Source organism: Apium graveolens, chromosome 7 (genome assembly GCF_009905375.1).
Source record: "Apium graveolens cultivar Ventura chromosome 7, ASM990537v1, whole genome shotgun sequence".
NCBI lineage: Eukaryota > Viridiplantae > Streptophyta > Magnoliopsida > Apiales > Apiaceae > Apium > Apium graveolens.
The window spans coordinates 260,280,664-260,305,673 of NC_133653.1; the positions used below are offsets into that span (position 1 = coordinate 260,280,664).

The window sequence follows — 25,010 nt, forward strand, 5'->3', positions numbered from 1 at the left end:
AAAATTATATTTTCGTCCTGTGTACTTATTGTCCTATCATATTTATCTTATCATATTTTATTTTGTAAGTTGTACATCTTGTATATGTACACTTATTAATTTTTGCTCAGCCATATTTGAATCCCTGTTGATGCTTAACCACTTTGGATCTATGTTGCCTATCAGTATACTTGATTTGTCACATGCAACTTTTATTTTCAATATTATTGCAACACTTTGTGAATCATTTGTCATGGGCTCTTAAACTTATTTGTATGCGGGTAAATCACAGATGAGACACATGGTGTTTTGCAGTCTTTGATGCTCACGGCACTAACTCGTATCCAGTGTTGTGAGTATACGAGCATGTCTCTGGGGTATGAGACATGATTAAGATCATGATCATTTTGTTTGTTTGGGAAATGTTTTATACATTTCATTTTGTCCTTCTTGTGGATAACCGGAGAAGGAACTCTTTGCACTGTGCTTACTTGGTGTTTACTAGCAAGCAGAGGTTTTATAAGATGCCCTTATTAGTACTCACCTACTTGTTCTCATCCATTTCTTTGATTTTGTTTGGATTAGTTTGTTCCTTGATTCTAAATAATTACTGTCATATTACTCATCTTCTTGGCTAATTGTTAAATCAAATATATTTCGTTGCTTTATCTTTACTGTATATTCGTACTGTGCATTTGGCTCACTCGTATTTATTTCTTTCCACGGGTAGTCGGGGGTAAGCGGGGGTTGTGCTGAGTGCTGCCCAGATTTTAGCTTGTTTATCTAGTTGAAAATAAAGTCAAGAACATGTTTATTCCATATTATTTTGGATCTTGTTAGAGAACTTTATTTGGATCTTTTGAACTTTTGTTAGCTTAATAAATTATGTTTAGCTTGGTTTTTACCTTCCAATAATAAATAAAGCTAGCTTTTGTAGCCTCTACTTGTTTAAGTGGGGTTTACAACGTTGGTATCAGAGCTTAGGTTATAGTTTCTGTAGACTGTCCTTTAGGATTTGACCTGTGAGTTTTGGGTTGACTTCATACGGGTAGATTTATGATTTTGTGATATATGTGTTTGTGCACTCATAAATTTTGTGCAGGATGGCAAGAGGTAGGCAGTAGTCGAAATATTTGGGGGAATGATAATCAGTAGATTTAGTATGGATAGGAGTACTTTTATGGAGATGTTGCGGGAAGTTCAACGTGAGAAGAATCCCCCTGCTAACGGGGCAAGATCGAGATGGTCAAACTATGTTTGATCGGTTTATGAAGCAAAGACCCAATTGTTTTAAGGAGGGCCAAGACTCCCATGGAGCTGAGCTTGGATATATCACATGGAGAAAAAATTTCATTGTCTTGGAGTATTCAGAGGTGAAAAAGTCTCAATTTTCTACATATCATCTTGAGGGGGATGCTAATACTTGGTGAAGTCTATGGTAGCCTCGCATGCACCTGGCTATGAAAATACTCTTAGTTGGCATATATTCAAAACGTAGTTTGGCCAGAGGTACTTTCCAGCCAGCATACGTGAGGAAATATATAAGGGAGTATCAGAGTATTATTCTGAGAGATGATGAGTCGGTGGCAGACTTTCAAGTCAGATTTCAGAGGTTAGCTGGTTATACGAGATATATGGCTGGGGTCAGATTCGGATAAAATCATGAAGTTTATGTGGGCATTAAAGAATTCCATCGGCAACCATATCATCTCTAACCGCTACACATCATGGATACCTTGGTTGATAGTGTCAGAGATCAAGAGCTTCATCAGGTTGACTTTCTCAAGAAAAGAAAAAGGGAAGAGGAATTTTCCGATCGTCGATATGGATTTCAGAAAAATGGTGGGTCTTCAGGTGGATTCAAACCAAATGATCAGAGGTATAATACTCGGAATTTCAGCAAAAGAATGGAAATCAAGGAAATGAGCAAAAGAGGTCTTTCAACCAAACTGGAAACAAGGAAGTATCTAAGTGTGAGCATTGTGGAAAGATGCATGGAGGAAGCACTTGCTATTGGGCTACTAGAGCATGCTTCAATTATGGAAAGAAGGGTCACACTATTCAAGACTGTCAGATGCCACCAAAGAATCCTTGGGATCGTAGAGATCAGGGAGAGAAAAATAACCAGAAGACTTCCGGTCGTGTGTTTTCCATCACTGCAAAGATGCTGCAAGTACTCCAAGTACCATTTCAGGATCACTTTTTGTCGGTAATGGAAATGCTATAGTCTTATTTGATACTGGAGCTACACATTCATTTATCTCTACATCTTATGTTAAACACTTAGACATTGCATCCACTGCACTTATATCGGATTTTTTTGTTGGCACTCCTATAGGTGTAACTATACTTGTGAATTCTCAATATCTTGATTGTGTAGTTAGAGTAGACGATAGAGAACTATTTGTTGATCTCTTACCTATTCAGATGAGGGACTTTGATATCATACTGGGGATGGATTGACTGGAGCGACACAAAGCTATAATTGATTGTCCAGGAAAAAGAATAATTTTTGGGGACTCCAATTCGCCTGAGTTCGTGTTTCAGGGTTCTAAGCCTAGTGGTTGTGGAAATTCATTTCGGCCATCAAGGCTAAGAAGATGATTGCTCATGGATGTGAAGGATTTTTAGCGTATGTGATTGACATGTCCAAGGTGCAGCCAGAAATTAGAAGATGTTCTTGTTGTTCGTTGAGTTTTCAGATGTATTTCCCGAAGATTTGGAGGGTCTTCTGCCCGAAAGAGAGATAGAATTTTCTATCGATTTGTTACCAGATGCACAACCTATTTCCAAGGCCCTTATAGATGGCTCCGTTAGAGGTACAAGAGCTGAAAGAACAGCTGGAGGAGTTACTCGATAAGGGTTTTATTATACCCAGTTTTTTCGCTTGGGGGAGCACCAGTTCATTGTGAATAAGAAGGAGGGTTCGATGAGACTCTGTATTGATTATCGAGAGTTGAACCGAATCACGGTGAAGAATAGATATCCATTACCGAGGATCGATGAATTATTTGATCAGCTCAAGGAGCAAAATATTTTTCAAGATTGATCTCCGGTCAGGTTACCATCAACTAAGAGTGAAGGCAAGTGATATTCCGAAGATATCATTCAGGACTCGTTATCGACACGACGAGTTTCTTGTTATGTCTTTGGATTGAAAAATGCACCTGCAGTTTTCATGGACCTAATGAACAGGGTATTCAAGGATTTTTCAGGAAAAGTTTCTGATTGTGTTTATTGATGATATATTGGTGTATTCAAAGTCAGTGGAGGTTCATGAGGAGCATCTTCGAGTTGTGTTGGAAATACTAGGGAATAACAATTGTATGCAAAATACAAGAAGTGTGAATTTTGTCTTGATCAAGTTGCAGTTTTGGGACATATTGTATCAGTAGATAGAATCAAGGTGGATCCAGCCAAGGTTGAGGCTATTACCAATTGGCCAAGATCTAGCACTGCGACAGAAGTTGAGGAGTTTCTTGGGACTCGCGGGCTACTATCACCAATTTGTAGAAGGCTTTTCGACAATTGCGATGCCATTGACACAGTTGACTCGAAAAAGCAACACGTTCATATGGACCGATGAGTGTGAGACTAGTTTTCAGGAATTGAAGAAGGACTTGTGACATCACCAGTATTGACACTACTATCAGGATTGGGAAGCTATGTGATTTATAGCGATGCTTCAAAGAAGGGACTTGGCTATGTCTTGATGCAACATGGAAATGTGATTGCCTACGCTTCAGATACTTAAAGCCTCACGAGGTGAATTATCCGACACATGACTTAGAGCTTGCAGCCGTCATTTTTGCATTGAAGATATGGAGACACCATTTGTATGGTGATAAGTGTGAGATATTTACTGACCACAAGAGTTTGAAGTACATATTCACGTAGAAAGAGCTTACTATGAGGCAAAGACAATAGATTGCATTATTGAAAGACTATGATGTGTTGTGAAGCATTCAGTATCATCCCCGAAAGGCTAATAAGGTTGCAAATGCTTTAAGCAGAGAAAGGATTTGAGAATTTAGCCGCGTTGGTGACACAACAACATCCTCTTTACGTGAGATTGAGAAATTTGTTTTGGAGTTTTATCATCGGGATACAGTTGGTATGGTAGGCAAGTTTGCATGTCGAACCTAGTCTTATCACTAGGATTAAGGCAGCTCATGATGGAGATGGAGAATTATGGTCTTTTGTCCATGAATATTGATCCTGAAAAGCAACCAGGATTTCATTTTGATGATCATGGCATTCCATCGATGTATAATCGTCTATGTGTTCCTGCTAACAAGGACCTTAGGGAGGAATTGATGGAAGAGGCTCATAGATCACCGTTTTCTATTCATCCAGATGAGACAAAGATGTATCGAGATTTAAAGGAACACTTTTGGTGGAGTGGCATGAAACGAGATATTGTCGATTTTGTTCGAAGTGTTTGACTTGTCAACAGGTAAAGATTGAGCACCAGAGGTCAAGTGGATTATTACAACCATTGGAGTTACCTACTTGGAAGTGGGAGAATATTGCATGGATTTTATCATAGGACTGCCTAAGACTTTTAAGAACATGATGTGATATGGGTGATTATAGATAGACTCACTAAATCTGCTCACTTTTGGCAATCCATGAGAACATGAACTTGGAGAGCTTAGCGCTATTATACAGGAATGAGATTGTTAGACTACACGGGATTCCAGTTTCGATCGTGTCCGACGGAGATCCCAGATTCACTTCAAGATTTTGGAAAGGATTTCAAAAGGTATGGGGCCCAAGTTGAACTATAGCACAACTTTTCATCCACAATCGGATGGGCAGTCAGAGAGGATAATTCAGACCTTGGAGGACTTGTTGTGAGCATGTGCATTAGAGTGGTATGGAAATTTGGATGACTATTTGCCTTTGGTTGAATTTGCTTATAATAACAGTTGGCAGAGCAGCATTGGAATGGCTTCTTTTGAGGCACTCTATGGGCGCAAGTGCAGACCACCTATTTGTTGGAATGAAGTAGGAGAGAAGCTTTTAGAGGGTTCCGGTCTAGTCCAAGTCACTACAGATAAGGTAGCAGTTGCTCGAGAAAGACTTGAACAAGCTCGATCTAGACAGAAGAGTTATGCTGATAAGGGTAGACGAGAATATGAATTTAAAGCAGGAGACAAGGTCTTCCTTAAGGTATCTCCTCAAAGAGGCATTCAGCGATTCGGTCAGAAGGGTAAACTAAGTCCGAGGTATATAGGACCTTTTGAGATTCGTGAGAGGGTTGGAGCTGTGGCATATAGAGTCGCTTTACTACCACAATTGTCATGGGTGCACAATGTGTTTCATGCATCAGTTCTGAGGAAGTATGTATATCATCCTAATCATGTTGTTCAGTATCCCTTAGATGTATTTCGTGAAGATTTATCTTGTGAAGAAGAAGCTGAAGCTATATTGGCGAGGGAGGGGAGAGTGTTGCGCAAGAACACGATCTCTTTTATTAAAGTTTTATGAAAAAATCATGATGTTCGAGAAGCTACTTGGGAAACTGAGGATTCAGTTCGCGCAAGATATCCGTACCACTTCGAATCAGATACTTCACTAGAATTTTGAGGATAAAATTATTTTAAGGAGGGAAGAATATAATACCCCATATTTTATTTGTTACATTGTTAGTGTAATAAACTAGTAAATATATGATTAATTATTTTTAGAATTCAAAATTATGGAGAATGTTTTATTTAGATAATTGGTTGTTTATAATTTGAATTTGTAAGCTATCTTTTTGTTGTTTAAAATTTGAAGTCAAACTACGAAGTACGTGATAAGATATTTTTAAACAGCTAATGGGGAGATGATGTGGAAAAATGTGGAGAAAATTATGGACAACAGTTTCATAATTTGTTAGACCTGTTTATCATATAAACAGAGTCACCCTGTTAGTGCTATCACACAAAATTTATCTCAGAGCGACAGCTGAAAACCAACAGAAATGAAAACTATTATTAGTAGAATTATATAACTTACTAGCAAGAGAAGAGGTGGTGCATAGGAAAGAAAGTTTTGGCGTACAACTCCGACAAGGTCAGAAAAGAACTAACTGGTTGGAGTGTCACGGTTAAGTACTGGGTTGTCAAAGATTTAGAGAAGGAGAAAGAGATTCACAAGGAAGCATTTAGAGGAGGAGAAAGAGTTTCACAAGGAAGCTAGGTTAAGCCTTACCAAAAGTTTCAAAGAAGTGTACACCTTGTGGAGGTTTAGTTAAAAATTTAATCACCACATAATTTAATGACTATTATTTATGTTGTATACTAATATTAGTCATTTTTATTTTCAGGTTTATAATTATTTGTACACATTTTTTTTACATAATTATATCAGGCTTTAAATTCAGGTAAGTTTTATCAAATTATTATATTATTTGTTTATGTGTTTATATATTGTGTTAGGTTATTGTTTAATGCATGTTTAATTGATTTAATTAATTAATTGTTATTTGTACTGGCTACAAGATGTTAATTAGTAGTAATCTACTTAGTCATGTTCCGTGTTGTTTTTGTTTTTAATTTTTATGTCATAAAGTTGGTTTAAGAAATTATATGATTCTTAGGTTTTTACATTTTATTAATTGGGTGATATGGTATATTTTAATATTGTTAGTGTCTGGCTAGTTTTTCTAATTATTATTCACTAGTTATGTGTGTGAGTTTTTTACAATAATCACTACAACATTTTTGCAATCATACAACTGTTTTTTTTCGTTGTCTGACAGGTAGAATTTCCGTTGTCTATCCACACTCGTGTGATCGAAGGTTGGACAACGGTTGTTAATACAGTTGTAATAAGGGAGATTCAACAACGTTTTTCAATACTGGTTACAATCAATAAGGCACAACAGTTACTCTTTATTAACCATTGTTGGAACTTTATTAAAACAACTGTTTCTTTATTCAACTGTTGTCTACCTAACTTAACAACAATGGTTTTGTAGAAAAACCATTGTTGTTACCTTATTTAATATTATCATAAACACAGTTTTATAAACTTCTTTTCTGAATATTTTTTTAAAAGACAATAGTGAAAATAATTTAAACTGTTGCAAAGAATATCAAAAGACAACAGTTTTTTTAAAAAAAAATATGTGGAGTGAGACATACAACGGTTTTTATTATTTTTTAAGTGACTTTCACACAATTGTTTATAAAATTAATCTCATTATTTAAAATAAACCAATTTTAAAATAAAATTATATAATGATAATTCAATTGTTATTTCACAATTGAAATTAAATTTACAATACAAAGGTTCTCTACAAGAATTACAAGTATAACAAAGTTTCATTAAAATTCACCAACAAGTTGGTAGTTACCAGTAAAATTCACTTTCATGCCAATTAGGTCCAGTTCTTTAAAATGCATTAAACTGGCTCCATAATAAGCTTCATCAATAAATAGAATGTTACTAACTTCAGAAGCAGCTTTCCACTTCTCGTTATATAAAACTGATTTATATGGGGCTCTGTCACCTTGGCTAGTCCTTAGCTATTGCCCACCTTTGATTCTACCAGCTCTCTTAGCAGGGGGAAACTTTAAGTCTTGACCATTACTTCCAATCTCTAACCATCTGAATATTTCAATTCAGATGCTTTATAACCATTGTATAGCTGCAATGCTGAACTCTGCAAATAATAAATAAAAAACATAAAGTTGTGTAACAAATCATGTAAATATATAATAAGGATGAATTGATAATCTACGAGTCTAAGAACGTGTTCAATACAAAATGAAGATTACAGAATGGATCAGTGCTTATTAAATAGAGACGCAATTCAAATAAATGCAATCCAAGTTGAGAATCTTACCTACAAGGTGATTTACTAAGGAACCATTTGGCATGTATTCGTAGACTAAGATTTTTTGTTGGCCATCAGCACAATATCCCAAAAGATTGACAAGGTTTGGATGGTGAACAATACTAAGTGTCAAAATCTCTGCTAGGAACTCTCGATTTCCTTGATATCCATTTATGTCAAGTTGCTTCACTGCGACAATCTGAAGGACACAACCAAAAGCAGAGTTAAGATTGAAAAAAATTGGTGCAAAGATGGAGGAAGAAGAAACAAAATAATTACTTACTGGTGCGTGTTATCTGTCCTTTGTACACCCTCCCAAACCCTCATTCTCCTAATAGCAGATCAGGATGGAAGTTCTGTGTTCCAGCAGCTGGTGTTCTTCATGGAATCAGTACGCACAATTCTACAGCATATTACAGGAATTACTTAGGTTCCCCAGTCCCTTTTTTAGCAGTGGTTGTGAGCACACACACAACACATGGTTTGACATAAGTATGTGTAAGATGATTACCAACTAAATTGTGCTATTATTCAGAGGAATATAGATTAATATTATATGTGTTCTGCTATGCCTATAACCAAACTTGAATGTCAAAACTAATGGTTAGTGGCAAGCACACAATGCAATAAATTTGATGATTTTGCGGCTGATAAATCACCCATCATTTTCAACATTCACAACACAATCTTGAGCACATTTAAGAACCCACAACAGAAAAAAATAACCAGCATATAATTACAATCAGTGCATGCTCCTTTTATACTATTCATGACTCAAATATCATTTAATATAAAAAAAAAGAACCCAACTCGCAGCATGTATCGCAGTTTTTGTTTTAATTCAACACAACTCTAGCAGCACATTTCTGCCATTAAAATAGACCACCCAAGTTTTACCCAGAGAGAGAGAGATCAAATTTAAGACCGACGCAACGAAAATCATATATTTTCAATTCAAAGAAGATAAACATAATGTATCAGAATTTGGAACAAGGAAACACATAATCAAAATATACAAACATACTAAGTTATAAGTTGACAATAGTTTATAATGTTCTTGCAGACTAGCTTACATTAAATCTTGCATCTCTTAGATTATTAGAATTATAACAATTTAACAGGAGCAGTTACAGGCTTTTACCTGACAAGGCCCAAGTTGAGTATACACCAAGAAGTCTGTGGCCAAGATTTCTTCTTGGCCTTCATCAACAAAACTCTAGCCCAAGCAATCCATCCTTCCCATGATATTCTCTTATCCCATGGACTTCCCCACTCTAGCAGAAATGTCAAGCCTTTCTCAGCTTCTTTCTCAGCCTCTTCATATCTGCACCTCCAGTCCTCCACAGCTAACATTTGTAACAAATTAAACTAAATGCAACTAAAAAACTACAATTGCCTAACAAACACAAAAGACATTAGAATTAAAGCTAAAAACATCAATCATGACACCATATTTCATTTCATTTGAGCTTAACAGAGCAAATTGAAAAAATACAAATTGCAAATTGTGAAGATATAAATACCTTGGGACGTCTATCAATGAAGAATTTAATGAGCATCTTGAACCCTAATTTAACATCCTTCCACTCCTCCAAATCACAAAACCCTAACAAAATCCCCAAAATCCTAACCACGACTCTCAAACTCGGGGCTGGTTCCAATGACGACAATGGCGGCGACGGAGGCGACGGAGCTGGTTCCAATGACGGCGATTGCGGCGGTTTCAAGGGTTTCGAGTTGGGGTGAAATGGAGGAGACTGAGAAGGGATTTCGGGTCAGGTTGGTGAGAGTAGGGAATGGGCTGGGCTTAATCGATGTGATTTTGAAAATAAAAAGGTAAGAAACCGGAGATAGAAGAGTGGCAGAGGAACAATGAGGGAGATGAAGGCGGTCAGAGATAAGATGGGAAAGGGAAAGGGAAATTGGGGGATCACACAAAAAATGAATTAAAGGAAAAAAGGGAGAGATAAGGGGGGAAATGAAATTTGGAGGAAGGGGGAAATGAAATTTCATTGGAGGGAATGGAAAAATTGGGTGATAATGGGAAAATAATTTAATAAATATTTTAATTTATAATTTTTTTTAATATTTTAATTAAATTTATCGTATTATATATTTATCGTATTATACTTAATTATATTTGTCGTAGTTTAATTATATTTGTCGTATTTTAATTATATTTATCGTAGTTTTACTGGATTTTTCTAATACTGACATGCAAGATTAATTTCAAATTTGTTAATAATTTTTTCTTTTGACTAAAATTGATATATCTTAACATCCGTACGGTTGGATCTTCGAAAAAACCAATTTAAAAAATAATCTTGTGAATCGGGAACGAGTCTCGTTGTCGGGAGTGTAAGTTTTACTAGAATTTTCTAATCCTGACATGCAAGATAAATTTTAAATTTGTTAATAATTTTTTCATAAGACTAAAATTGATATATCTTAACATCCGTACGGTTGGATGGTTGAAAAAAATATTTTAAAAATTAATCTTGTGAATCCGGAACGAGTCTCGTTGTTGAGAGTGGTACTTTTATTAGAATTTTCTAATCCTGACATGCAAGATGAATTTTAAATTTATTAATAATTTTTAATTATTTTTTTAAATGGATAAAATAAATATATTTTAACATCCGTATGGTTGGATCGTCCAAAAAATCATTTTAAAAAACTATGTTTTCAATCAGCAATGAATCTTGTTTCACGGATTTGTACCTTTACCTCATTTTTCTTATAAAGTCAAGCAAGATAAATTTTGAAATTTTTAATTATTTTTTTACATGGCTAAAATCAATATATTTTAATATTTGTACGGTTGGATCGTCCAAAAAATCATTTCAAAAAATTATTTCGTTAATCAGCAACGAATCTTGTTTTAGGGAGTTGTGCTTTTACCGGATTTTTCTAATCCTGGTCGTGCAAGATGAATTTTAAATTTTTTAATAATTTTTTCATATGACTAAAATCGATATATCTTAACATCCGTACGGTCGGATCGTCGAAAAAATCATTTTAAAAATCAATCTTGTATATCGGGAACGAGTCCCGTTGTCGGGAGGGGTACTTTTACCGGATTTTTCTAATCCTGACGTGCAAGATGAATTTCAAATTTTTAATAATTTTTTCATATGACTAAAATCGATATATCTTAACATCCGTACGGTCGGATCGTCGAAACAATCATTTTAAAAATCAATCTTGTAAATCAGGAACGAGTCTCGTTGTCGGGAGGGGTACTTTTATCGGATTTTTCTAATCCTGACGCGCAAGATGAATTTCAAATTTTTTAATAATTTTTTCATATGACTAAAATCGATATATCTTAACATCCGTACGGTCGGATCGTCGAAAAAATCATTTTAAAAATCAATCTTGTATATCGGGAACGAGTCCCGTTGTCGGGAGGGGTACTTTTACCGGATTTTTCTAATCCTGACGTGCAAGATGAATTTCAAATTTTTTAATAATTTTTTCATATGACTAAAATCGATATATCTTAACATCCGTACGGTCGGATCGTCGAAACAATCATTTTAAAAATCAATCTTGTAAATCGGGAACGAGTCTCGTTGTCGGGAGGGGTACTTTTATCGGATTTTTCTAATCCTGACGTGCAAGATGAATTTCAAATTTTTTAATAATTTTTTCATATGACTAAAATCGATATATCTTAACATCCGTACGGTCGGATCGTCGAAAAAATCATTTTAAAAATTAATCTTGTAAATCGGGAACGAGTCTCGTTCACGATAACGAGACTCGTTCCTGATTTACAAGATTAATTTTTGAAATTATTTTTTCGACGATCGAACCATACGGATGTTAAGATATATCAATTTTAGTGATATGAAATTTTTTTTAACAAATTTGAAATCCATCTTGCATGTCAGGATTAGAAGAATCTAGTAAAAGTACTAGTCCCGAAATGAGACTCGTTCCCGATTTACAAAATTAATTTTTTAAAATAATTTTCTCAATGATCCAATCATACCGATGTTAAGATATATCGATTTTAGTCATATGAAAAAATTGTTAAAAAAATTAAAATTCATCTTGCATGATATAAATAGAAATATTAAAATATTTTGACACTAATCATTATAAAAATAAATAAAAAAATAAAAAATATTATACTCACTTTCATTTAATTCTTTCCCTTGGTCACTCAATCATTTCCCCCTTCACAAAATTTTTTTCCCCCCTTTACTTCTAAATCTGATAAAATGTATCCCCCTTTTACTTTCAATCTCAGTCCTCATCTTCAATTATAACATAGTGATGGGCTTCTATAGTGAATTGTTGGGCGATCATTTTCCCCCCAAAACAAAAAACTCCTCAATAATACTTCTCTCTCTGCCGCTGTCTTTTCTCTATCGATGCTCTCTTTCCCTCTCTCCCACTCTCTCTATGAAAGCATGAATTTTTGGTGTTTCAGGACTCCGAAATTCTTTCTCTCCACTGGACATGTCTATGGCTCCGATTTGGGGCTCCTATTAAATAAAAAGAAACAAGTGCTTTAGAAAGTAAAGACCCCAGCTCTGTTACTTTTGGTGCTCCTAGGTAAGCTTCTTTTTTCAAATCCTTATCTTTATTTTACATGCAATTTGAATTTTGGGTGTGGATCTGAAATGGGCTTTTATTGTTTCTTGCTAATTTAGAGCAAATAATTTTTTTTGTTGGTATTTGGAAATGAGATAAAGATTGATTCTTTGATGACCCATTTTAGTTAGTGTTAATGGGTTTTGTTTGTTTTTCTGTTTAATGCTTTTTTGATAAATCTTGGGTTGCTTACAGGCTCATTTTGTAGGAAAGTTTGTGTCTTTCTTCTTGGTAAGGTAGATTCTGATTATGGTTAGTTGGTATCGTTTATTTGTTTGTTACGATGAGATTAATTGTTGGAGTTTAGTGATAGTTTGGAGCAGGCTATAAGGTAGTAGTTGTTATAAGTAAGACTAAAGGTCGAATACCGGAGTCTGTTGTTTTCTACTTAAATATGAATCATACGAAAAAGTGACTAAATTTCGTATTTGTTTTTTAGATCCTGGAAGCTGAGCTACAACAGGTAGCAGCAGTGATGGGACTAGAGGATGAAATATAAATCACAGAGGACATTGGCCTGGAAGATGCTTTCTAGCAACTAGTTCTGAACTGAAACAGAATCCTTGGATCCGCATTGTAGCTAAATTTCAAAAGCTGCCTGTATTTGTTATTAAGGTATCCTGGCAAATGGCATTACAGTTTTCTAGTTGGTTAAACAATGATTTTGTTTATCTCACTCTCAATTTGGTTTAAGATTTTCTTGACATGCAAACTATTACTTTGTTTATCTCAGTTTCAACCTGATCTATGTTTGTCTAAATATGCAGTCAAGTAACATGTCACAACTGGTCAAGGCTATCTGCATGATTCTGGATAAGTGATACTATTGAATATCAGATTCTCAACAAGACTAGATCTAGTGACCAAGTGACACTTGCTTTTTCAAATAAATATAGTTCAGTAAAGTGATTGTACAAAACACCTTGACTTACATCGACACTCGACAATTTCTATGCTATGCTATGATAGTAGTCAGCCCATATTCCTATTTAACAAAACATAAAGGTTGTATTTGAAATGCGAGATAAATACACCTGACACTACAATTTAGTCTTACATTCTGCTAGAGTATCTCCGGATCCCGGGAGCAGGTACCATGTCGTCTTTGAGTCGGGAACTAGTTTTCCTGATACAGCAATTCTTGGACGAGGAGAAATTCAAAGATACCGTTCATAAGTAAGTTATTTAGCATATCTTATCTTAACTTTTCGGCTCTATCCTGTTGCTAATTTATTATATTTTTCAATGTAGGATCTTATATAAATTTATTCGATGGATGTGCAACTTATTTTTTTCAGTTTTGTAAATTGTTATATGTATTAGTCCTTCTTCAAGACAAAAATTGAAGTCTTCAGGTTTCAAGAACTGCTTAGATTAGACTTGTTTAGTTCATTTGTTATGTTCCAATTTTAGATAGTCAATCATTGATCATATTAAGAAAAACATAAGATGAAAAGATTTGAACTATCTGGCACTAGCATAGTTGGAAAGCATAGTTGGAATCTTGATGTAGTTGGAAGGACTAATCATTCTATTTAATGTAGTTGCCGGCCTCACTTTAACTGGCTACTTGGAATTTGGAATAACTAAGGGAGGCGGAAAGTATGGTAATGAGGGTCTGTCATTTGGAAATGGTGAAGTTGTTGAATCGGATAAAGCAGTTGTTGCTGCTGATGATGCGCGGTGTTCAAAAACTGGAGTGTCGATTCTTGGACAGGGTGGACATGCTGTTGATGCTACAGTAGCAACTGCTTTGTGCCTAGGTGTTGTTAATGCAATGTCTAGTGGGATTGGTGGTGGAGGTTTTATGGTTGTTCGGTCTTCAGCAACTTCACGAACAGAGGCAATCAATATGAGGGAGACTGCTCCTATAGCTTCTTGTCATTTGGAAATGGTGAAGTTGTTGAATCGGATAAAGCAGTTGTTGCTGCTGATGATGCGCGGTGTTCAAAAACTGGAGTGTCGATTCTTGGACAGGGTGGACATGCTGTTGATGCTGCAGTAGCAACTGCTTTATGCCTAGGTGTTGTTAATGCAATGGCTAGTGGGATTGGTGGTGGAGGTTTTATGGTTGTTCGGTCATCAGCAACTTCACGAACAAAGGCAATCAATATGAGGGAGACTGCTCCTATAGCTTCTTCCCAGGTTATTGGAATGTTAAGTTTCTGTTATAGCATTTATTTGGTAAACCAGAGTTTTTGTTACCAGTGATGATGATAATTACCTCAAACCAATTACCGGAGGCTCTTCACTGGACTTGTAGTATTATGGCATTGTGATTAATTTGTGTATTTTTCAATTCATAGATGAACTTGTAAATTTGTAAAAATATTTAGTTTGTTGATGAATGTATACGTGTCCAGGTTTACTCTCTTTATAGTAATGCAAGAGCTGCAAAATACGGTCTCCATGAAATGGAGATTGCATTTTGCAGCTTTGTATTACTATAAAGAGAGTACACTTTGATTTGTATGTATTTATCGCCAAACTTTTAGTTTAATAGTTGAACTCGTCCATTTGAGGTAGTATTTTTGGTTTTTGATTTGGTTCATGATTTTTTGATTGTTAGTTTGTTGGTCGAATGATTCATGGTTTGGAAATTTCTTGGTTAAATGTTTTTGGATCTGTTTTGTGGGGACTTGCATATATGCAAGTCAATTTTTTTTTTACCATTACTCAACAGACAATGGTTACTGTCACAATGTGTAAAACAATCATCTCAATAAGGTGTTCAGACAACAAGACACAAGACCGGTTGTTTGAATCTCATTTACCCAACACTACTAATAACCATTGTCTGTGAGCTTTCCTTTTAATAATGGTATGTAAAATCCATTGTTTGATGTTCAATAAGATAAGTGTTATAATAAACACTTGTCTAAATTACACAAAATAAGGCCAAAAACTGTGGTCTCACACTACCATAAGTTAGCTTATTAACAATGGTTTTTGACTGTTATGTGAAAGATTTATGACAACAGTGCAGAATCCGAACTGTTGTCTATCTCGGTAAGAGGATGTCACAGAGAGAAGTCTTTCAAAAAACAGCTATAACCGTTGTTCTACATGTACTCTAACAACAGTTTTTCGAGGAAAGGAAATTCACAGTTGTCTACGAATTTGGGGCAACAGTTTTTTTGTCAACCGTTGTTTCATAGGTGTTGTCTGATTGCAAATTTCTTGTAGTGAATTATCATGTTATATTGTGCTAGTAATTAATATGTAAAAATATTTGTAAAATAAAATCTATTTTCACAAGATTTAGTTTATGAGATTTATTAAAAATTGACAAAATAGGTATTTGTGGGACTAATGATATATAAAGTATTTTTATTTACACGACATATGTAGTCAAAATATTATGTTAATTAAGTTAAGTAATTAATAATTGATTGTTTGTTTATCTAAAATTATAAATTATTTACATTTGTTAATCATATTATGTTATTATGTTTTCCTCATAACATATATGTTACCTTAGTCTCATTATTTTTTTAACCAATATGTTATTAATTATAGTATCTAATATTTGGGCATAATAATTTAAAATTTGTAAGTAATGTAGTAGTATTAATGTGCAAAAGTGAATTTGATAATCTTGTTAGTATGATAAACACAGAGCATGTTATATTTATTTTTATCATTTTCTTAAATTGTTGTTATAATTTAATATGTTAAATTAATGTATAATTTAAGTTTGTCTACTTTTATAAAGTTATATACTTAGAGATTTCTACATTACTTTTATAAATTAATAAAATATCTTTTATATTTTATGAACCAGCTTGTATATTATTCAGATTATTTATTAGTTAAATGTTTATATACTATAGCATGAATAAAATATTATAATTTTATTAGCTTACTTTTTGGGTTTTAGAGTTTGGCGTTTATAAGTTATATTTGTGTTAATATTATAGATTGGTTTGGAAGTTGATTTGGAGCTAGGTAGTGATTTAATATTTTAGACTCATTTCAGGTACGAGTATCCTCCATTTCTCTTCATTTAAAATATATTTTCTTCCTCTGTACTTATTGTCCTATCATATTTATCTTATCATATTTTATTTTGTTAAGTTGTACATCTTGTATATGTACACTTATTAATTTTTGCTCAGCCATATTTGATCCATGTTGATGCTTAACCACTTTTGATCTATGTTGCCTATCAGTATACTTGATTTGTCACATGCAACTTTTATTTTCAATATTATTGGCAACACTTTGTAATCATTTGGCATGGGCTCTTAAACTTATTTGTATGCGGGTAAATCACAGACGAGACACATGGAGTTTTTGCAGTCTTTGGTGCTCACGGCACTAACTCGTATCAGTGTTGTGAGTATACGAGCATGTCTCTGGGGTATGAGACATGATTAAGATCATGATCATTTTGTTTGTTTGGGAAATGTTTTATACATTTCATTTTGTCCTTCTTGTGGATAAACGGAGAAGGAACTCTTTGCACTGTGCTTTACTTGGTGTTTACTAGCAAGCAGAGGTTTTATAAGATGCCCTTATTAGTACCCACCTTACTTGTTCTCATCCATTTCTTTGATTTTGTTTGGATTAGTTTGTTCCTTGATTCTAAATAATTATTGTCATATTACTCATCTTCTTGGCTAATTGTTAAAATCAAATATCTTCTGTTGCTTTATCTTTTAATGATATATTCGTACTGGGCATTTGGCTCACTCGTATTTATTTCTTTCCACGGGTAGTCGGGGGTAAAGCGGGGGTGTGATGAGTGCTGCCCAGATTTTAGCTTGTTTATCTAGTTGAAAATAAAGTCAACGACATGTTTTATTCCATATTATTTTGGATCTTGTTAGAGAACTTTATTTTGGATCTTTTGAACTTTTGTTAGCTTAATAAATTATGTTTAGCTTGTTTTTACTTCCATTAATAAATAAAGCTTAGCTTTTGTAGCCTCTACTTGTTTAAGTGGGGTGTTACAACGTTGGTATCAGAGCTTAGGTTATAGTTTCTGTAGACTGTCCTTTAGGATTTGACCTGTGAGTTTTGGGTTGACTTCATATGGGTAGATTTATGATTTTGTGATATATGTGTTTGTGCACTCATAAAATTTTGTGCAGGATGGCAAGAGGTAGCAGTAGTCGAAATATTGGGGGGAATGATAATCAGTAGATTGTTATGGATAGGAGTACTTTTATGGAGATGTTGCGGGAAGTTCTACGTGGGAAGAATCCCACTGCTAACGGACAAGATGGAGATGGTCAAACTATGTTTGATCGGTTTATGAAGCAAAGACCCAATTGTTTTAAGGAGGCCAAGACTCCCATGGATGCTGAAGCTTGGATATATCATATGGAGAAAAATTTCATTGTCTTGGAGTATTCAGAGGTGAAAAAGGCTCAATTTTCTATATATCATCTTGAGGGGGATGCTAATACTTGGTGGAAGTCTATGGTAGCCTCGCATGCACCTGGCTATAAAAATACTCTTAGTTGGCATATATTCAAAACTCAGTTTGGCCAGAGGTACTTTCCAGCCAGCATACGTGAGGAATATGTAAGGGAGTATCAGAGTATTATTCTGAGAGATGATGAGTCGGTGGCAGACTTTCAAGTCAGATTTCAGAGGTTAGCTGGTTATGCGAGATATGTGGCTGGGTCAGAAGCGGATAAAATCATGAAGTTTATGTGGGCATTAAAGAATTCCATCGGCAACCATATCATCTCTAACCGCTACACATCCATGGATACCTTGGTTGATAGTGTCAGAGATCAAGAGCTTCATCAGGTTGACTTTCTCAAGAAAAGAAAAAGGGAAGAGGAATTTTCCGATCGTCGACATGGATTTTAGGAAAATGGTGGGTCTTCAGGTGGATTCAAACCAAATGATCAGAGGTATAATACTCGGAATTTCAGCAAAAGAATGGAAATCAAGGAAATGAGCAAAAGAGGTCTTTCAACCAAACTGGAAATAAGGAAGTATCTAAGTGTGAGCATTGTGGAAAGATGCATGGAGGAAGCACTTGCTATTGGGCTACTAGAGCATGCTTCAATTATGGAAAGAAGGGTCACACTATTCAAGACTATCAGATGCCACCAAAGAATCCTTGGGATCGTAGAGATCAGGGAGAGAAAAACAACCAGAAGACTTCCGGTCGTGTGTTTTCCATCACTGCAAAAGATGCTGCAAGTACTCCAAGTACCATTTCAGGATCACTTTTTGTCGGTAATGGAAATGCTATAGTCTTATTTGATACTGGAGCTACACATTCATTTATCTCTACATCTTATGTTAAACACTTAGACATTGCATCCACTGCACTTATATCGGATTTTTTTGTTGGCACTCCTATAGGTGTAACTATACTTGTGAATTCTCAATATCTTGATTGTGTAGTTAGAGTAGACGATAGAGAACTATTTGTTGATCTCTTACCTATTCAGATGAGGGACTTTGATATCATACTGGGGATGGATTGACTGGAGCGACACAAAGCTACAATTGATTGTCCAGAAAAAGAATAATTTTTGGGGACTCCAATTCGCCTGAGTTCGTGTTTCAGGGTTCTAAGCCTAGTGGTTGTGGAAAATTCATTTCGGCCATCAAGGCTAAGAAGATGATTGCTCATGGATGTGAAGGATTTTTAGCGTATGTGATTGACATGTCCAAGGTGCAGCCAGAATTAGAAGATGTTCTTGTTGTTCGTGAGTTTTCAGATGTATTTCCCGAAGATTTGGAGGGTCTTCCGCCCGAAAGAGAGATAGAATTTTCTATCGATTTGTTACCAGATGCACAACCTATTTCCAAGGCACCTTATAGAATGGGTCCGTTAGAGGTACAAGAGCTGAAAGAACAGTTGGAGGAGTTACTTGATAAGGGTTTTATTAGACCCAATTTTTCACCTTGGGGAGCACCAGTTCTATTTGTGGATAAGAAGGATGGTTCGATGAGACTCTATATTGATTATCGAGAGTTGAACCGAATCACGGTGAAGAATAGATATCCATTACCGAGGATCGATGACTTATTTGATCAGCTTCAAGGAGCAAAATACTTTTCAAAGATTGATCTACGGTCAGGTTACCATCAACTAAGAGTGAAGGCAAGTGATATTCTGAAGATAGCATTCAGGACTCGTTACAGACAAGACGAGTTTCTTGTTATGTCTTTTGGATTGAAAAATGCACCTGCAGTTTTCATGGACCTAATGAACAGGGTATTCAAGGATTTTCTGGACAAGTTTCTGATTGTGTTTATTGATGATATATTGGTCTATTCAAAGTCAGTGGAGGTTCATGAGGAGCATCTTCGAGTTGTGTTGGAAATACTAGGGAATAACAAATTGTATGCAAAATACAAGAAGTGTGAATTTTGTCTTGATCAAGTTGCATTTTTGGGACATATTGTATCAGCAGATAGAATCAAGGTGGATCCAGCCAAGGTTGAGGCTATTACCAATTGGCCAAGACCTAGCACTGCGACAGAAGTGAGGAGTTTCTTGGGACTCGCGGGCTACTATCACCGATTTGTAGAAGGCTTTTCGACAATTGCGATGCCATTGACACAGTTGACTCGAAAAAGCAACAAGTTCATATGGACCGATGAGTGTGAGACTAGTTTTCAAGAATTGAAGAAGAGACTTGTGACATCACCAGTATTGACACTACCATCAGGATTGTGAAGCTATGTGATTTATAGCGATGCTTCAAAGAAGGGACTTGGCTATGTCTTGATGCAACATGGAAATATGATTGCCTACGCTTCAAGATACTTAAAGCCTCACGAGGTGAATTATCCGACACATGACTTAGAGCTTGCAGCCGTCATTTTTGTATTGAAGATATGGAGACACCATTTGTATGGTGATAAGTGTGAGATATTTACTGACCACAAGAGTTTGAAGTACATATTCACGTAGAAAGAGCTTAATATGAGGCAAAGACAATGGATTGAATTATTGAAAGACTATGATGTGAGCATTCAGTATCATCCCCGAAAGGCTAATAAGATTGCAAATGCTTTAAGCAGAAAGGATTTTGAGAATTTAGCCGCGTTTGTGACACAATAACCTCCTCTTTAACGTGAGATTGAGAAATTTGGTTTGGAGTTTTATCATCGGGATACGGTTGGTATGGTAGCAAGTTTGCATGTCGAGCCTAGTCTTATCATTAGGATTAAGGCAGCTCAAGATGGAGATGGAGAATTATGGTCTTTTGTCCAGAATATTGATCCTGAAAAGCAACCAGGATTTCATTTTGATGATCATGGCATTCTATGGATGTATAATCGTCTATGTGTGCCTGCTAACAAGGAACTCAGGGAGGAATTGATGGAAGAGGCTCATAGATCACCGTTTTCTATTCATCCAGGTGAGACAAATATGTATCGAGATTTAAAGGAACACTTTTGGTGGAGTGGCATGAAACGAGATATTGCCGATTTTGTTTTGAAGTGTTTGACTTGTCAACAGGCGAAGATTGAGCACCAGAGGCCAAGTGGTTTATTACAACCATTGGAGTTACTTACTTGGAAGAGGGAGAATATTTGCATAGATTTTATCATAGGACTTCCTAAGACTTTTAAGAAACATGATGCGATATGGGTGATTGTAGATAGACTCACTAAATATGCTCACTTTTTGGCAATCCGTGAGAACATGAACTTGGAGAGCTTAACGCTATTATACAGGAATGAGATTGTTAGACTACACGGGATTCCAGTTTCGATCGTTTCCAATCGAGATCCCAAATTCACTTCAAGATTTTGGAAAGGATTTGAAAAGGCATGGGGCACCAAGTTGAACTATAGCACAGCTTTTCATCCACAGTCGGATGGGCAGTCAGAGAGGACAATTCAGACCTTGGAGGACATGTTGCGAGCATGTGCATTAGAATGGTATGGAAATTGGGATGACTATTTGTCTTTGGTTGAATTTGCTTATAATAACAGTTGGCAGAGCAGCATTGGTATGGCTCCTTTTGAGGCACTCTATGGGCGCAAGTGCAGAACACCTATTTATTGGAATGAAGTAGGAGAAAAGCTTTCAGGGGGTCCCGATCTAGTCCAAGTCACTACAGATAAGGTAGCAGTTGCTCGAGAAAGTCTTGAACAAGCTCGATCTAGACAGAAGAGTTATGCTGATAAGGGTAGACGAGAATATGAATTTAAAGCAGGAGACAAGGTCTTCCTTTAGGTATCTCCTCAGAGGGGCATTCAGCGATTCGGTCAGAAGGGTAAGCTATGTCCGAGGTATATAGGACCTTTTGAGATTCTTGAGAAGGTTGGAGTGGTGGCATATAGAATCGCTTTACCGCCACAATTGTCACGAGTGCACAATGTGTTTCATGCATCGATTCTGAGGAAGTATGTATATCATCCTAATCATGTTGTTCAGTATCCCTTAGATGCATTTCGTGAAGATTTATCTTGTGAAGAAGAAGCTGAAGCTATATTGGCGAGGGAGGAAAGAGTGTTGCGCAAGAACACGATCCCTTTTGTTAAAGTTTTATGGAAAAATCATGATGTTCGAGAAGCTACTTGGGAAACTGAGGATTCAGTTCGCGCAAGATATCCGTACCTCTTCGAATCAGGTACTTCACTAGAATTTCGAGGACGAAATTATTTTAAGGGGGGAAGAATATAATACCCCATATTTTATTTGTTACATTGTTGCTGCGATAATTTAGTAAATATTTGATTAATTATTTTTAGAATTTAAAATTATGGAGAATTTTTTATTTAGATAATTGGTTGTTAAAAATTTAAATTTGTAAGCTATCTTTTAGTTGTTTAAAATTTGAAGTCAAACTATTAAGTACGTGATAAGATATTTTTAAACAGCTAATGGGGAGATGATGTGGAAAAATGTGGAGAAAATTATGGACAACGGTTTCATAATTTGTTAGAGTCGCTTATTATATAAACAGAGTCACCATGTTAGTGCTATGACTCAAAATTTGTCTCATTGGACATGAAAGCCAACAGAAATGAAAATTATTAATAGTAGAATTATATAACTTACTAGCAAGAGAAGAGGTGGTGCATAGAAAAGAAAGTTTTGGCGTACAACTCCCACAAGGTCAGAAAAGAATTAACTGGTTAGAGTGTCACGCTTAAGGTTGTCAAAGGAGGAGAAAGAGTTTCACAAGGAAGCTAGGTTAAGCCTTACCAAAAGTTTCAAAGAAGTGTACACCTTGTGGAGGTTTAGTTAAAAATTTAATCACCACATAATTTAATGACTATTATTTATGTTGTATACTAATATTAGTCATTTTTATTTTCAGGTTTATAATTATTTGTACACATTTTTTTTACATAATTATATCAGGCTCTAAATTCAGGTAAGTTTTATCAAATTATTATATTATTTGTTTATGTGTTTATATATTGTGTTAGGTTATTGTTTAATGCATGTTTAATTGATTTAATTGATTAATTGTTATTTGTACCGCCTACAAGATGTTTAATTAGTAGTAATCTATCCGTGTTATTTTTATTTTTAATTTTTATGTCATTAAGTTGGTTTAAGAAATTATATGATTCTCAGGTTTTTACATTTTTTTAATTGGGTGATATGGTATATTTTTATATTGTTAGTGTCTGGCTAGTTTTGTTAATTATTATTTACTAGTTATGTATGTGAGTTGTTTATAATAATTATCATGTTATATTGTGCTAGTTTATTAATATGTAAAAATATTTGTAAAATAAAATTTATTTTCACAAGATTTAGTTTATTGAGATTATTAAAATTGACAAAATATGTATTTGTGGGACTAATGATATATAAAGTATTTTATTTTACAGGACATATGTAGTCAAAATATTATGTTAATTAAGTTAAGTAATTAATAATTGATTGTTTGTTTATCTAAAATTATAAATTGTTTACATTTGTCAATCATATTATGTTATTATGTTTTCCTCATAACATATTTGTTACCTTAGTCTCATTGTTTTTTAACCAATATGTTATTAATTATAGTATCTAATACTTGGGCATAATAATTTAAAATTTGTAAGTAATTTTGTAGTATTAATGTGCAGAAGTGAATTTGATAATCTTATCAGTATGATAAACAGAGAACATGTTATATTTATTTTTATCATTTTCTTAAATTGTTGTTATAATTTAATATGTTAAATTAATGTATAATTTAAGTTTGTCTACTTTTATAAAGTTATATACTTAGAGATTTCTACATTACTTTTATAAATCAATAAAATATCTTTTATATTTTATGAACCCGCTTGTATATTATTCAGATTATTTGTTAGTTAAATGTTTATATACTATAGCATGAATAAAATATTATAATTTTATTAGCTTACTTTTTGGGTTTTAGAGTTTGGCGTTTATAAGTTATATTTGTGTTGATATTATAGATTGGTTTGGAAGTTGATTTGGAGCTAGGTAGTGATTTAATATTTTAGACTCATTTCAGGTACGAGTATCCTCCATTTCTCTCCATTTAAAATATATTTTCTTCCTCTGTACTTATTGTCCTATCATATTTATCTTATCATATTTTATTTTGTTAAGTTGTACATCTTGTATATGTACACTTATTAATTTTTGCTCAGCCATATTTGATCCCTGTTGATGCTTAACCACTTTTGATCTATGTTCCCTATCAGTATACTTGATTTGTCACATGCAACTTTTATTTTCAATATTATTGGCAACACTTTGTAATCATTTGTCATGGGCTCTTAAACTTATTTGTATGCGGGTAAATCACAGACGAGACACATGGAGTTTTTGCAGTCTTTGGTGCTCACGGCACTAACTCGTATCAGTGTTGTGAGTATACGAGCATGTCTCTGGGGTATGAGACATGATTAAGATCATGATCATTTTGTTTGTTTGGGAAATGTTTTATACATTTCATTTTGTCCTTCTTGTGGATAACCGGAGAAGGAACTCTTTGCACTGTGCTTTACTTGGTGTTTACTAGCAAGCAGAGGTTTTATAAGATGCCCTTATTAGTACCCACCTTACTTGTTCTCATCCATTTCTTTGATTTTATTTGGATTAGTTTGTTCCTTGATTCTAAATAATTACTGTCATATTACTCATCTTCTTGGCTAATTGTTAAAATCAAATATATTATGTTGCTTTATCTTTTAATGATATATTCGTACTGGGCATTTGGCTCACTCGTATTTATTTCTTTTCACGGGTAGTCGGAGGTAAAGCGGGGGTGTGATGAGTGCTGCCCAGATTTTAGCTTGTTTATCTAGTTGAAAATAAAGTCAAGGACATGTTTTATTCCATATTATTTTGGATCTTGTTAGAGAACTTTATTTTCGATCTTTTGAACTTTTGTTAGCTTAATAAATTATGTTTAGCTTGTTTTTACTTCCATTAATAAATAAAGCTTAGCTTTTGTAGCCTCTACTTGTTTAAGTGGGGTGTTACAATGTTGGTATCAGAGCTTAGGTTATAGTTTCTGTAGACTGTCCTTTAGGATTTGACCTGTGAGTTTTGGGTTGACTTCATACGGGTAGATTTATGATTTTGTGATATATGTGTTTGTGCACTCATAAAATTTTGTGCAGGATGGCAAGAGGTAGCAGTAGTCGAAATATTGGGGGGAATGATAATCAGTAGATTATT

General features: G+C 34.7%; 3 protein-coding genes across 3 annotated transcripts; all 3 read left to right on the plus strand.

Moving 5' to 3' along the window:
* Window positions 1-4,618: 4,618 nt before the first annotated feature.
* On the plus strand, window positions 4,619-5,472 carry LOC141674785 (uncharacterized). Its single transcript, XM_074481487.1, has 2 exons — window positions 4,619-4,744; window positions 4,918-5,472. Exons 1-2 carry the CDS (start codon window positions 4,619-4,621, stop codon window positions 5,470-5,472), a joined length of 681 nt encoding a protein of 226 aa, XP_074337588.1.
* A 12,097-nt stretch (window positions 5,473-17,569) lies between these two features.
* Window positions 17,570-18,241, plus strand: LOC141674786 (uncharacterized). The gene has a single exon (XM_074481488.1). It carries the CDS (start codon window positions 17,570-17,572, stop codon window positions 18,239-18,241), a length of 672 nt encoding a protein of 223 aa, XP_074337589.1.
* A 155-nt stretch (window positions 18,242-18,396) lies between these two features.
* On the plus strand, window positions 18,397-18,870 carry LOC141674787 (uncharacterized). Its single transcript, XM_074481489.1, has one exon. It carries the CDS (start codon window positions 18,397-18,399, stop codon window positions 18,868-18,870), a length of 474 nt encoding a protein of 157 aa, XP_074337590.1.
* Window positions 18,871-25,010: the final 6,140 nt, after the last annotated feature.

Bases quoted from the DNA above. Each gene is read 5' to 3' on its own strand.
- LOC141674786 (XM_074481488.1), top strand. From the start codon at position 17,570: ATGGATAGGAGTACTTTTATGGAGATGTTGCGGGAAGTTCTACGTGGG.
- LOC141674785 (XM_074481487.1), top strand. From the start codon at position 4,619: ATGAACTTGGAGAGCTTAGCGCTATTATACAGGAATGAGATTGTTAGA. The intron at 4,745-4,917 runs GTATGGGGCCCA...AACAGTTGGCAG, and splicing joins TTTGGAAAGGATTTCAAAAG to AGCAGCATTGGAATGGCTTC.
- LOC141674787 (XM_074481489.1), top strand. From the start codon at position 18,397: ATGCATGGAGGAAGCACTTGCTATTGGGCTACTAGAGCATGCTTCAAT.